General features: G+C 45.3%; 2 protein-coding genes across 3 annotated transcripts in view; one reads left to right on the top strand and one right to left on the bottom strand.

Moving 5' to 3' along the window:
* The window catches only part of plekha8 (pleckstrin homology domain containing, family A (phosphoinositide binding specific) member 8), a 26,976-nt gene extending 17,569 nt beyond the window's left edge, over positions 1-9,407 (top strand). The window contains exon 14 of the transcript XR_006034831.1: positions 9,351-9,407. The gene's annotated coding sequence lies outside the window, so the exon portion shown is untranslated. The remainder of the gene's footprint in view (positions 1-9,350) is intronic.
* Positions 5,416-15,000, bottom strand: part of colq (collagen-like tail subunit (single strand of homotrimer) of asymmetric acetylcholinesterase) — a 23,367-nt gene continuing 13,782 nt past the window's right edge. For both annotated transcript variants that reach the window (XM_042108423.1, XM_042108424.1), the window contains exons 10-17: positions 14,199-14,234; positions 13,855-13,935; positions 12,622-12,718; positions 11,699-11,838; positions 11,021-11,140; positions 9,433-9,559; positions 9,082-9,184; positions 5,416-8,773 (exon numbers count right to left, since the gene is read on the bottom strand). In XM_042108423.1, the coding sequence (XP_041964357.1) occupies positions 8,704-8,773; positions 9,082-9,184; positions 9,433-9,559; positions 11,021-11,140; positions 11,699-11,838; positions 12,622-12,718; positions 13,855-13,935; positions 14,199-14,234 (774 nt within the window). In that variant the 3' untranslated portion in view covers positions 5,416-8,703. The remainder of the gene's footprint in view (positions 8,774-9,081; positions 9,185-9,432; positions 9,560-11,020; positions 11,141-11,698; positions 11,839-12,621; positions 12,719-13,854; positions 13,936-14,198; positions 14,235-15,000) is intronic.

Genomic DNA, 15,000 nt, shown 5'->3' with positions numbered 1-15,000 from the left:
AGGGTTATTCTGCCCGCACTCACCACATAGGGTTACTCTGCCTGCAGCCTGAGATGCCCAGGCTCCCTGATGATGAAATTGGTCATGACAGTGAGGCTCTTAGCTGTGGCAGCGCAGTGCAGTAGGGCTCTTAGCTGTGGCAGTGCAGTGTGTGTGTGCCTTCACTTTATCTACCTGACTCCAGTCCCCACACAAGGTGTTGCCAGAATGAGCAGAGGATACTGATGTCCCTCTACATCTGTGTATGTATGTGTGTGTGCTCCCTCATGGGTGAGATTCATGCTGCTGTTTCACAACTGTGTGTGTGTGTGTGTGTGTTCTCCTGTGTGGCTTGAGATCCTCTCCACCAGTTGGTGTGTGTGTGTGTCCTATAGCGTGTGCTGGTGCCAGTTGGCTCTTTTCCTGGGCCAGTGCTGCTTTTGTTCTACATGACACACATAGTTCCCTTTGGGTCACGGGTTCCACTGGACACACACTACACACACACACATGCTTTCCTCTGGGTCACAGGATTGCTCAGGGACTCCACTCCCACATACTCGCTCTCCCACAAATGTTTTTCCACACAAGCAAACAAACACTGAAACACACACACACTGATATTACTGGGACTCTGTTGACACCTGATCATTTGTTAATCACTGGAAAATAGACCAGGCACTCACTGAAACACACACTCATGCACATACACATTTACACACACACACACACACACACACACTCACTCATGCACAAACACATTTAGACACACACGCATGCACACACACAGTCATGCACATACACATTTAGACACACACGCATGCACACACACACACACATACACACACATGCCTTCCTCTGGGTCAAAGGTTTGCGCTGGGACTCCATTGACAGCTGCTCATCTGTTTACCTCTGGACGGGAGAATGGACGTTGTTACGGTTCCCCAGAGGAAAACCGCCACATGGTCTAACTCTTCGACAGTCGTCATTCTAACACGGGCAAATGTAAGCCTAGAAAGGGGAAAAACAGAAGTTACCAGTTATCAAAAACACAAAATAAAAATAAAGCTATCAGAAGCCGCAACAAGCTTACAAAAATGCAGATAATCCTTAGCAGTAATTTCAAGTGGCCAACAAAAAGGACCAAGTGCGCTGAAATTAGGTTACCAACACTCAAAAGTTTGATCAAGCACACAAACAGCTATATGATGCTGCAAAAAAGTTTGAATACTATACAAAAGGTAGAGAAGTAACGTTAGTCTACCACATACACTTCAATAACAAAGCGCTGCAAAAGTGACGCAAAAACAAATATAGGCAAGGCCTATTTAAAAAAGGGCTGAACGGCACACATAAACAATGTGAAAAGTGCAAAAAGGAACAACAGTACATCAAACTGAACCAGTGGCGTCCCAACCTCCCTAAACTGAAGCTCTAAGCCTGGCTGTCTTCTGGCCGTACTGAGCTCGAGGCCTCTCCGGACTCCCTCCTCAGATATTGCCCGAAAAAAATTAAAAACAGCACCGCAATTTCCCAAGGAAACTCCACTAATCCAGGCATGCACTAACCGTGTCGGTTTCGCACACACGCAAAAACGGGAAAGCTCCAAAAAACAAAAAGTCAGTCAAAAGTGTCCCGGACGAGCCCCCAAATAACTTATGTTACGGTTCCCCAGAGGAAAACTGCCACATAAATTGGAGAACAACAACTGGATTAGGGCTCAAAAGGGGTATTTATTTACGTTCCCTAAAAAGGGCAAAAAGCAGGCTCAAAAACTGGCAACACTCTCAAAAGATGTTAAACGACCAGTTTCAGCGAAGTGGTAACCAGCCAGAAAAACCCAGGGTATGGTCTGCAGACCAGGTCCAAAAAAGCCTTTTAACCCTTAAAGGTGTAGGTTTTTGAACGTTCTAAGTTCCGCAACAATTGAAGGTTCTAAAATTCTATGTGGAATTCAATGAACCCAGATATTCTTTAGAACGTTAATTTCCCAACATTCCCGTCACACCGGTGTGACAGTACTCCTTTCTTAAAGAGGCTGGCCAGGTGCACTGCATCCTGGCTAATCTACTAATGGTTGGGAACAAACATAGGAAATAGCAGGTAACAGCACCCCTACCACTCACAGCCAGTAGGGTGTGCCACAAATCATAACGGTAACAATTAAGGAACTTATACATTAAGGACAAATACACACTCTCTCACTTACACATAAACACACACACTTTCATAAATACACAATCACTCACTTACACATAAACACACACACACACACTTTCATAAAACACACTCTCTCACTTACACATAAACACACACACACACACACTTTCATAAAACACACTCTCTCACTTACACAAGGGCGTAGGTTTGATCTGAGCTTGAGCCCTGCCATCTGAGCCCCGTCATTTTCATTCATTTCAGCAAACATTTATAGCATTGCTGGTTAAAAGCATGCATTTCCTTTCCTTAGTAACCATTGTCATAGTACACAAATGTGCCATCACGATATAGTTGAACTAGATGGTATTTGGTCGATTCCAACGTCCATTTAATAGGCTATACACATATAGCACTGTCAACTACAGTATGTGTACCAAAAAACAAAGTTTCTGGCATTTCTATGCCTTGAACTAGCGCATAATATTATGACTTAGGCCTACACTTTGTTTCTTGAAATAGCTTCTGATGCCCTCCACCTTTCTTTTCTCACCAGACATCCTCGAATCAGCCAAGCAAAGATTGTAGAGCTAAGATCTTTGCAGCCAAGTGTGCCAAAAACTTCTAATCGACAGCATAGGCTACAGGGAGCTAACCTGACTCTCGCCAGTCTCAAAGAAATTATTTAACCTTTTGTGTACCGCATGAGGCACTTTTTTGCCGTTTCAACCAGAATATTATTGGTGGGGACATTTCAGTCATTATTTGATATTGGTGTGGACACGTCCTTCGGACCCCACGCAAATCTGCGCCCATGCACTTACACATGAACACACACACACATACACACACTTTCATAAATACACACTCACTCACTTACACATAAACACACACACACATACACACTCAGAAATACACACAAACATACACTTACAAGCACACACACACTCACTGATAGGTACCGGTATATACAAGGAGTGTGCATTTGTGTGTGTGAATGTGTAAGTGTGGCTGTTGAAATGGCTGTTGAAACTGCTCAGTATGTGTGTGTGTGTGTCTATCTCTATCTCCTTATTCACACCTACACACACACACACACACAGCCAGGTCCTGTCTCTCTCTCTCTCTCACACACACACACACACACACACACACACACACACACACACACACACACACACACACAACCAAGGTCTGTCACACACTTCTGTCTTAGTGTCAGCCAAACTGCTGATGAGGATCTTGGCCCACAAACTGTCTGTCCTGCATTCTCTCCATGTACCCACTAAATCAGATTGGTGTGTGTGTGTGTGTGTGTGTGTGTGTGTGTGTTTGTTTGTGTGTGTGTGTGTGAGTGTGTGTGTGTGTGTGTGTGTGTGTGTGTGTGTGTGTGTGTGTGTGTGTGTGTGTGTTTGTGTGTGTGTGTGTGTGTGTTGCTGAGAATGGTGGAGTACTTTAACCCCCAAAAGAGGTTGTGTAAGCTCTCTAGCCTGATGCCCTGAACTGCCAAATGAGTTTGATTATATTTAAACAGCATGGAGTGCTTACTAATGTGTACACACAAACACATTCAAACTCACTAATGTTTACACACACACACACACACCACACACACACACACGCACACACACACATGAACTTACTTACTCTTACAGTGACAGCTCATCTGTTCGCATCTTCATATTTCAGTGTTTTCCATCCCGCAGATACTCTTACCTAACGGCAACTCATTGGTACATACGTCTACTGAGTGTGTGTGTGTGTGTGTGTGTGTGTGTGTGTGTGTGTGTGTGTGTGCACCATGGGACATGACCACATGACCTTGGAAGTGATTATCACCTTGCACTACTTGATGAGCTTCAGATTTTTGCACACACACACACAGACACACACACACACACACACACACTCAGACACGTCTTGGCTCATGTTTCCCCTCAGATGAAACAGAGCTGTTATACGTAGCTCACAGCTAACCCACCACTCTCCAGGGAGCTGCTGTTGTTTTGTGTGTGTGTATGTATGTGTCCATGTCTGTGTGCGTGTGTGTGTGTTTGTTTGTGTGTATTGTGTCCTGTCTATATTCATGATGTGATGATAAGGCCTTCAGTCTGCTTCAGTCAGTGCAGATATGTGCATCAGCAAACCCCGTCCACTCATCACTGCCAATCATCTTCTACCACACACACACTGAGAGAAACACAAACACACACTCACACACACACTGAGAGAAACGCAAACACACACTCACACACTCACACATACATACTAGATAAACATTATCAGAGCCTTCTGTGACATCCCGTCACCCGGTGGACCACATACAAACACACACACACACACACCCGGTGGACCACATGCAAACATCATCTGCATATCAGCTCATCATACATCACACTTATCCCTTTGTAGGTCTGCTCAACCGTTTGGTAGAGATTATTTCCACCATTCATATTTTGTTCAAAAACAAACAGCCTTTAATTTAACCTCATGTAGCCTTTTATACAATTCATTTGCTGCATATTAAGCACAAAAACAATTGCCAAGTAGCCTTAATTTTTTTTAGGCCACATCATTAAATGATGGAGATTAACCTCCATGGTTGACTATCTAATGTTCCAAAAATGCTAATTTAAGCAACAAGCACACAAATACACAGTATATATAGTATATCCAGTCTTGAGATATAGCATTCACAATAATAGGCCTTTCATGGTTACATAGACCTTGGACTTTAACCTTTTATCACCAAAATGGTTTCAGGTCATCTTTGAATCTAATTGAACATTCATACAACATTTTAGCAGGTGCCATGAGGTGTTACATACAATGACCTTCAATGTTGACCTTTGACCTCTAAAATCACATCAGTCACATCATACTTCAAGTCCAAATAAACATTACTACTAAATTTGAAGCATGTGCCTAAAGGCATTAAGGTTATATATTATTTAGCTTAGTTAGATAGAATTAATCCATCTTAAATTCTGCTACCCTTAACGGTCAGCTCAACCGTTTGGAGCATCCATAAAATAAAAATTGGAGGTCATTTGAAAAAACAAACATTGATGTTATTACAACTAAGTAAATCTGGAAAAACAAGAACAATATTTTTGTAATTGTTTTTTCTGGGTGTGACCTACAAACACACACACACACACACACACACACACACACACACACACACGTTGGACCACATACTTACATTATCTGCATATATCAGCTTATCATACATCACACAGTAGGCTACACCAGACACTGGGTCATGGTCACAGAAATTTCTCACTTTATTTGGACACAATACAAGACCGTATCAAACATATTTCTTTGTTTTGATAATATTATTTCAACGTTCACATGACAACATGGCGACATTCAGTACCAAGCTCTGGCTAATGTTTAAACATGCATCTGCACCAGTATATGATATGCACTGTACCCTTTAATATTATTCTTATTATCATTATCATTTTTATTATTAATATAATACACGTTAAAACTGCACCAGTATATGATATGCACTGTACCCTTTAATATTATTATCATTATCATTGTTATTATTAATATAATACACTTTAAAAGCCCCTCAGCCTGTGCGCACTGCAGGGCTAGCACACTAGTCAGAGACTGGAGGAAAATCAGCATATTCTGGGTAGGTCAAAACAAACACATACACTTAGCTTATAACACCTGGAGTAGAAATAAGATGAGGAACAGTCAAATGCAAGTCAGACTTGCCATCTTGGAGAACAGTCAGTTAACAGTTTTGTCATAACAAAGAGATCCCTCTTTTGTGTGTGTGTGTGTGTGTGTGTGTGTGTGTGTGTGTGTGTGTGTTTGTGTGTGTGTGTGTACGTCTTTGAGAACAGTAAGTTAACAGTTTCATCATAGCAAATAGACCCCTCTGCCATGTGTGTGTGTATGTGTGTCTTTGAGAACAGTAAGTTAACAGTTTTGCCATAGCAAAGAGACCCCTCTGGTGTGTGTGTGTGTGTGTGTGAGTGTGTGTGTATGTACACACATCACTTCACATCACACTGATTTGTGGCACGCAACTCACACACACACAAAGCCTGACATAAGCTCAGGGAAACAGCTTTGGGACAAACACGGGCTTGTACGCTCTGTGAGGACTTGGACCACACACAGTATATGGATGTGTTTGTGTATGTAAGTGCACATACATTACACAGGGATAATGACTTGGACTTGGACTACACACAGTATATGGATGTGTTTGTGTATGTAAGTCCACATACATTACACGAGGATGATGACTTGGACTTGGACTACACACAGTAAATGGATGTGTTTGTGTATGTAATTGCACATACATTACACGAAGATGATGACTTGGATTTGGACTACACACGTATGTATGTGTTTGTGTATGTAAGTGCACATACATTACACAAGGATAATGACTTAGACTTGGACTACACACGTATGTATGTGTTTGTGTATGTAAGTGCTCGTATACTATGTGAGGATTTGGACTGTTTTGTGTTTGTGTATGAACAGACAGACAGCCAGCCAGTGGACGTCCGTGTCTAAGACCAAAGCTAGCAGTAAGTTAGCCGGCGTGTTGAGGTATGTTTGCAGTGTGTGTTCCGGAGAGAAGTGGAGGTGTGGTCAGTCGGTTGGTCGAGGGGTCCTGACCCAACATGCCCTTTGGTTGAGCCCAACCATGACCCCCGACCCCTGACCCAACCCGACCAAATGGAACAGTACTGAGCCAAAACAGCAGCAAAAGCCCTCCTGGCAGTGCAGCTCACCCCAGATTGACCCAGTCTGGACCCGGAACTGGGCCTCACTTGGGCCAGAACTGCGCCAGTGATTGCACCTATTTGGGCTTAAATCCCTTTAAATATTTATATACATTTATTAAATAAGATAATAAGCACGAGTATAAAACAGTTCCAACAGTTTGACAGTCTTCACATGGTGGTGACTCGGAGAGATCCAGATGTTATCCATCAGTTGCAAAAAACATGCTATTTGCTAATGAGTCATGCTAATGAGTCAGCAGCACTAATGAGTCAGTCATGCTAATGAGTCAGCAGCACTAACGAGTCAGTCATGCTAATTAGTCAGCAGCACTAACGAGTCAGCAGCACTAACGAGTCAGCAGAACTAATGAGTCAGTCATACTAATGAGTCAGCAGCACTAACAAGTCAGTCATGCTAACGAGTCAGCAGCACTAACGAGTCAGTCATACTAATGAGTCAGCAGCACAAACGAGTCAGCAGCACTAACGAGTCAGTCATGCTAACGAGTCAGCAGCACTAACGAGTCAGTCATGCCAACGAGTCAGCAGCACTATCGAGTCAGCAGCACTAACGAGTCAGTCATGCTAATGAGTCAGCAGCACTAACGAGTCAGTCATGCCAACGAGTCAGCAGCACTATCGAGTCAGCAGCACTAACGAGTCAGTCATGCTAATGAGTCAGCAGCACTAACGAGTCAGCAGCACTAACGAGTCAGTCTCACCAACAACTCAGACATGCTTGGGAGTCAGTCACACTAATGACTCTTAATTGCACCAATGAGTCAGTAGCACTAACCAGTTAATCACGAGGAGGAGTTGACTGCACCAATGAGCCAAACACTAGTTTTGTCAGATACACTAACAACTCTGTCATGTTAACAAGCCAGACACGATGACGAGTCTGGTGCAATAACTAGTCAGACACACTTACAAAATAGGCACCCTAACGAGTCTGACACCCTAACGAGTGGGTTAGCCATGACAGCCCATCTGTGGACGCTTGATGAAAGAGAAATATGTTTTCCCATGAGCCACCACAGGAAGCATTCAACCACATATCAGCTGTGACCTTTCACCCTTTGAAGGAGCACAGGTGGTGGTCTTGGGCGGTGGAAACACTGCCTGCTTCTTTCAACAGGCCCAAAACTTCATGTCTGTAACTGGAGTATGTCGTCTGTGGGAATCTAGTCCTCTAGATCTACGTATGTACACACAGTGGCTTTGTTGAGCGGTAAGTGGTCTGGAGTGAAGGAGAGCATGCCGGAGGAAGGAACAGCACAGGAACGACTGTTGTTACTGTGGTTACAGTCGTCATGCAAAAGCCATATTGACGTATTCACATCGCAGAGTAGCACCTTGGGGAGCAGAAAGGTGGGGGAGGGCGGGGTGCGTAGTCAAGGTAAGAGGATGTGTGGCTTGGCAACAGGCTTCTCAGGGGTGAAAGGTCAGGAAGAGAGTTCCGGGGGCCACCACGTTCGCTTGGCCAAGCTGGGCTGAATTGGGCCGACCCAGGCGGGGAACTACAGGAGGTCCAGAGCGGATTTAAGACTGAGAGCGAGCGTCCTGCGTTGTCGTGGTGACCGAGTGGAAGAGGTCCCAACTCAGCGTGGAGCTGCTGTGCGTGGAGTCTGGGCTTCAGGGAGGAACAGCAAAGTTCGGAGTTGGGTTTGGATTCGGTTTTCACTTCTCCTCTGTCTGTCATTGTCGTCTTCGGTTAGAGTCTCTCAGGTCTTCTGGTCAGCAGCGGCCCACTGGGTGACCCCGTCGGGACAGGAGCAGCGCTGTTCGACTCGCCGGCTCAGGTGAAGTACTTGCAGTTTGTGGAGTCGATGAAACACTGGGACGTGCATCTCAGGTGACCATATGACCTGCCCAACGCAGAGAACACACGGCAGCGGTCAGTGACTCACAAGATTTTTCATGTTCACACGCACACACAAAAGGGCATCATACATGAATGTATGTATGAATGTATGACTGTATAACGTGTATGTATGCATGTATATGTGTATGTATGTATGTATATGTATGTATGTATGTATGTATGTATATGTATTTAATATGTATGTATGTATGTATGTATGTATGTATGTATGCAGTGTATGTATGTATATGTATGTAATATGTATGTATGAATGTATTTTGTACATTCATACATGTCTGTGTGGTCTCATACCCAGGTAAGTAGGACTTGCACGTCTGAAAGCCAAAGTCTTTGCCATCACATTCCTCATGTCCCTCGTGACGGTAGCCGTCTCCGCAGTGTGCACGTTTACATCCTGAAACACAAACGAGAGACCAGGACAGATAAGAGACCTGACCCTTGCACATACCCCATGGCTACCAAGACCTATGTGCCTGACCCTTGCACATACCCCATGGTTGTCAAGAGCTATGTGCCTAACCCCGATTTGCTCAGATAGAATAGGCTACAAGCTGATGCAGCTGTGTGTGTGTGTGTGTGTGTGTGTGTGTGTGTGTGTGTGTGTGTGTGTGTGTGTGTGTGTGTGTGTGTGTGGTTACTCACTGATGCAGCTGTCTGTCACCACCTTATTTCCATCATCACACTCCTCTCCGTTCTGGTGCTGGACGATTCCGTCCCCACAGAACCCTTCCGGATCCGGTGCGTTCTCCATAGACTGGAATGGTGTCAGCTGCAACGAGAAAGTCCAGAGAACACTTTTCCAGAGAACGAATACTACGAGTGTTTTCCAGAGAGTAAACTAACACTCCATCAGCCTAAATCACATTCATTCATTCCTTCAGTAGCATTAGAGTGACTCTGGACAGGTTTTCCTACACAGTATGGAAAATTATGGAAAAGTATGGAATTTTACTTTTATTTTTAGTATTTTTGAGATCTGGATAATTATAGAAAAAGAAGAGGGTCTGGAAAAATCTACTTTGTTTTCTAAAATATGTGGAACACTGGACAGAGCATCACCTCACTGTTGCTTTTCCTAACTCTTGTGTTTTCTGTTGTGATCAACTGGATCCTCGAGAAAAATAATCTATCTGTGTGTCTGTGCGTCTATCTATCTATCTATCTATCTATCTATCTATCTATCTATCTATCCATCTGTCTATGTCCCAAAGAGAGCACAGCTTCTGTTCAGTGGAAACAAGAGCAGCCATCACGTGTGTGGGGTAACTAACTGAGCAGTCATCACGTGTGTGGGGAAACTAACTGAGCAGTCATCACGTGTGTGGGGTAAGTGTGTAGGGTAACTAACTGAGCAGTCATCACGTGTGTGGGGTAAGTGTGTGGGGTAACTAACTGAGCAGTCATCACGTGTGTGGGGTACCTAACTGAGCAGTCATCACGTGTGTGGGGTACCTAACTGAGCAGTCATCACGTGTGTGGGGTAAGTGTGTGGGGTAACTAACTGAGTAGTCATCACGTGTGGGGTAACTAACTGAGCAGTCATCACGTGTGTGGGGTACCTAACTGAGCAGTCATCACGTGTGTGGGGTAAGTGTGTGGGGTAACTAACTGAGCAGTCATCACGTGTGTGGGGTAGGTGTGTGGGGTAACTACTGAGCAGTCATTGTGTGTGTGGGGTAAGTGTGTGGGGTAACTAACTTAGCAGTCATCACGTGTGTGGGGTACCTAATTGAGCAGTCATCACGTGTGTGGGGTAAGTGTGTGGGGTAACTAACTGAGCAGTCATCACGTGTGTGGGGTAAGTGTGTGGGGTAACTAACTGAGCAGTCATCACGTGTGTGGGGTACCTAACTGAGCAGTCATCACGTGTGCGGGGTAAGTGTGTGGGGTAACTAACTGAGCAGTCATCACGTGTGGGGGGTAACTAACTGAGCAGTCATCACGTGTGTGGGGTAACTAACTGAGCAGTCATCACGTGTGTGGGGTAACTACTGTAACTGAGCAGTCATCACAAGTGTGGGGTAACTAACCGAGCAGTCATCACGTGTGTGAGGTACCTAACTGAGCAGTCATCACGTGTGTGAGGTAACTAACTGAGCAGTCATCACATGTGTGAGGTACCTAACTGAGCAGTCATCACGTGTGTGAGGTAACTAACTGAGCAGTCATCACATGTGTGAGGTACCTAACTGAGCAGTCATCACGTGTGTGAGGTACGGGTGTAAGGTACCTGAATGGGCAGCCATCCATCGTTGTCCTTAAAGTAGAGCGACCGCTGGTCCTTGCGGAAGGCCAGAGCGTTGTCATACTGAAGACGGTCCAACTCCTCACCGTTGTCCACCACAAAGATCTGACCAGAGGGAAGAACCACAACACACCTGATCAATATAGTTGGACTTGCAGACAGTAGCTTAGCAAGTCAGGGGCATTCCAGCCGTGGCCATATCTGGTACCAATGTCATTCTCATTCGTGCCATATTGCTTAATTATAGAATATTTACCTACTGTCAGTTAAGATGATTTTATAAGACGTGTGAAATTAAATACGATTTTTTTCCTTTAAAGTGTAATGATTACTATTGGTATAACAATGGCTTTTTTACCATGTAAGTAGAGGATTGCTACGTACATTTCACACACCTCTACTTACTTACTTACTACACACACACACACACACACACACACACACACACACACACACACACACACACACACACACACACACACACACTAAGGGTATTTGTAGTGGACCTTTTGTAGTTCTTATAACTTTTTGTGTGCTCAGTCTGCCTGGAGCCAGGGACAGTTATAACCCCTATGACTGTAGTTCCTATTTTTGGAACTATTTTAGCTGCTGCTTAAGGGGTAGCCCCCTCTCAGTCATGGGGGGGGGGGGGGGGTGTCATACCGCGGGTACTTTTGGATAGCCACCCCTGAAGGGCTGCTGGTCGTATGGAGAGCCGTGCAGGTTGAGGGGGGTGGCACAGTTGCACTGGCCAGGGTTGCCAGGCTGCCCCTTCTGCCCCTTGGGTCCAACCATGTAGAGCCCTTGGGACAGACCAGCACACACATATTCAGTGCACACACTACACACATATTCACACACTACACACAAACATATACTCACACACTACACACACTCACATATACTCATTACATATCATTTTCAACACCAGCACAAACCAACCTGATACGTATTAGTCATGACCACTAATGGGGGAAAGGTTAATCCATTTCATTTATATATCAGTGACCACTAGTGGGGGAAAGGTTAATCCATTTCATTTATATATATCAGTGCTATAGTTGATGAATGAGTGGGGTCCCCGCTAACGTGCTGGGACATGTCCAGTGACTGTTTCCTGAGTGCCCAGTGCCCATGTGTTCCGTTTGCTATGCTGGGAAAGCGCTGGCCGTGGCAGTGGCCGTCTTTAATGATCCAACAGAAACCTGAGGCCAGTAGCAGCTGCCATCTCACTTCCTCACTCACACCAGGATCCATGTCCATTAAGCTGTGTGTGTGTGTGTGTGTGTGTGTGTGTGTGTGTGTGTGTGTGTGTGTGTGTGTGTGTGTGTGTGTGTGTATGTCACTTCCGTGCTGACTCCACGGTAGTTAAGCTGACCCGCCGTAGCTGCCTCTTTAGGGGCATGATGTCATCCTGGCTTTGTGGGCTCGGCTCGGGTTGCTCTGAGGTCACATAAGCAATGTGTGTGTGCGTGTGTGTGTGTGCGTGCGTGTGTGTGTGTGTGCGTGTGCGTGTGCGTGTGCGTGTGTGTGTGTGTGTGTGTGTGTGTGTGTACTGGTGCACAGCATGAGCACAGGTGACGTACCTGAGGCAGGTAAACCTGGGGGACCAGGCAGACCAGGGGGTCCCTGCGGCCCGCTGGGTCCAATTGGGCCAATCAGTCCGTAATCTCCTTTGGATCCCTGCAACAGAACCAGCAGAACCATCAGAACCATATAAGTTCATGTAAGTAGCTTCTGATCTCTGCAAGGTTCATTATTAATTTACAGTAGCCTATATGTTCAGCATAGATCTATACATCAGCAGCTTATATATTCAGTACAGATCTATACATCAGCAGCTTATATTCAGTACAGATCTATACATAAGCAGCTTATATATTCAGTACAGATCTATATCTCCATCAGCAGCCTATATGTTCAGCAAATACCTATACATCAGCAGCCTATATGTTCAGCAAATATCTATACATCAGCAGCCTATATGTTCAGCCGGCTCCGAGGAAGCGTGTGTGTGTGCCTCCTCGGAGCCGGTCCCATGAGCACAGTTATTACTCCACTCTAAAGCAACTGAACCGGAGCAACAGCAATTTAGCTCCCTCACCAGCCAATCAGGCCACTGGCTGGAAATAGAGGCCGACTATGTCCCTGTTGTGTAATACACCGCAGCTCACTCCAACCTGAACCCAAACACACTCCCTGACCAACTCCAACCTGAAACCAAACACACTCCCAGCCCAACTCCACCAGCTCCAACCTGAACCCAAACTGAGCAACACATCAATGATCATCTCTTCAAATCACAGGCTGGCAATAGAGGCTGACTGGGTTCCTAATGTCTGATAGAGCGCAACTCACCCCAACATGAATCCAAATGTCCTCCCTTGCCTAACCCAAACCTGATCACAAACCCCAGGTCACCGAGTTCAGTCGGTATGAAAAAAAAAAAAAAAAATGGGTACCTATCGCTACCTAGCTCAAGTTGCTGCAGCATTTTTAAAATAATGTCAACCGAGTGTACATGTACTGTAGCACTGTAGCTGCCTGGCTGCTCTAGCGGTGACCCCGAGAAACAGAGATCTGTGTGAGAAGTTGCGAGTTTTCCTGTAAACATACAAGGGGATCTATCCCATGACCGCTGTTAGCCTTTTTCTCTACCACCTGAACCAGAGCAACACAGCAATGGTCTTCTCCACTGGCTGGAAACAGAGACTGATGGTGCTCTTGCTGTCTACAGTCTAAATACAAACCCCAACAGGATAACACTGACCGCTACGGCTGGATGAGCCTGACCCAAACCGCAGCCTGAGCACACCCACCTGCTTGCCTCTCTTGCCGGGCCGACCCGTTGGACCTCTGTTCCCTGATAGGCCGGGTTCTCCTTTTGGACCCATCTCCCCCTGCAGCAGGAAACAGGAAGTGACGTCATAAAGGGAGTCAGACTCAGTACTCTACTTCACATGAGAGTATGCACAGGCAGCAAGACCAGTCTAGTCTGGTGCTGGTTTTAATTTAGTGAACAAGCACATGAACAAACGTACACCCACCCACACACAAACACACCCACCCACACACACACACACACACACACGCACACACACACACACACACACACACACACACACACACACACTGGTTTGAGTCTGAGCTGAACTGATCTTACCTTTTGCCCGAGCATCCCGGTGAGGCCCATGGAACCCTGGAGCAGGAGAGACAGAGATAAGAGACATGGGATTAGCACAGAGGAGAAAGAGATACGAGACATGGGATTAGCACAGAGACAGAAGAGAAAGAGACATGGGATTAGGACAGAGGAGACAGAGATAAAAGACATGGGATTAGCACAGAGGAGAAAGAGATACGAGACATGGGATTAGCACAGAGGAGAAAGAGATACGAGACATGGGATTAGCACAGAGACAGAAGAGAAAGAGACATGGGATTAGGACAGAGGAGACAGAGATAAAAGACATGGGATTAGCACAGAGGAGAAAGAGATACGAGACATGGGATTAGCACAGAGGAGAAAGAGATACGAGACATGGGATTAGCACAGAGACAGAAGAGAAAGAGACATGGGATTAGCACAGAGACAGAAGAGAAAGAGACATGGGATTAGCACAGAGGAGACAGAGATAAGAGACATGGGATTAGCACAGAGACAGAAGAGAAAGAGACATGGGATTAGCACAGAGACAGAAGAGAAAGAGACATGGGATTAGCACAGAGACAGAAGAGAAAGAGACATGGGATTAGGACAGAGGAGACAGAGATAAGAGACATGGGATTAGCACAGAGGAGACAGAGATAAGAGACATGGGATTAGCACAGAGACAGAAGAGAAAGAGACATGGGATTAGCACAGAGACAGAAGAGAAAGAGACATGGGATTAGCACAGAGGAGACAGAGATAAGAGACATGGGATTAGCACAGAGACAGAAGAGAAAGAGACATGGGATTAGCA

Source organism: Alosa sapidissima, chromosome 10 (assembly GCF_018492685.1).
Source record: "Alosa sapidissima isolate fAloSap1 chromosome 10, fAloSap1.pri, whole genome shotgun sequence".
Classification (NCBI taxonomy): Eukaryota; Metazoa; Chordata; class Actinopteri; order Clupeiformes; family Clupeidae; genus Alosa; species Alosa sapidissima.
Note: the sequence above shows the minus strand (reverse complement) of the source record. Positions and strands in the feature narration are given on the sequence as shown.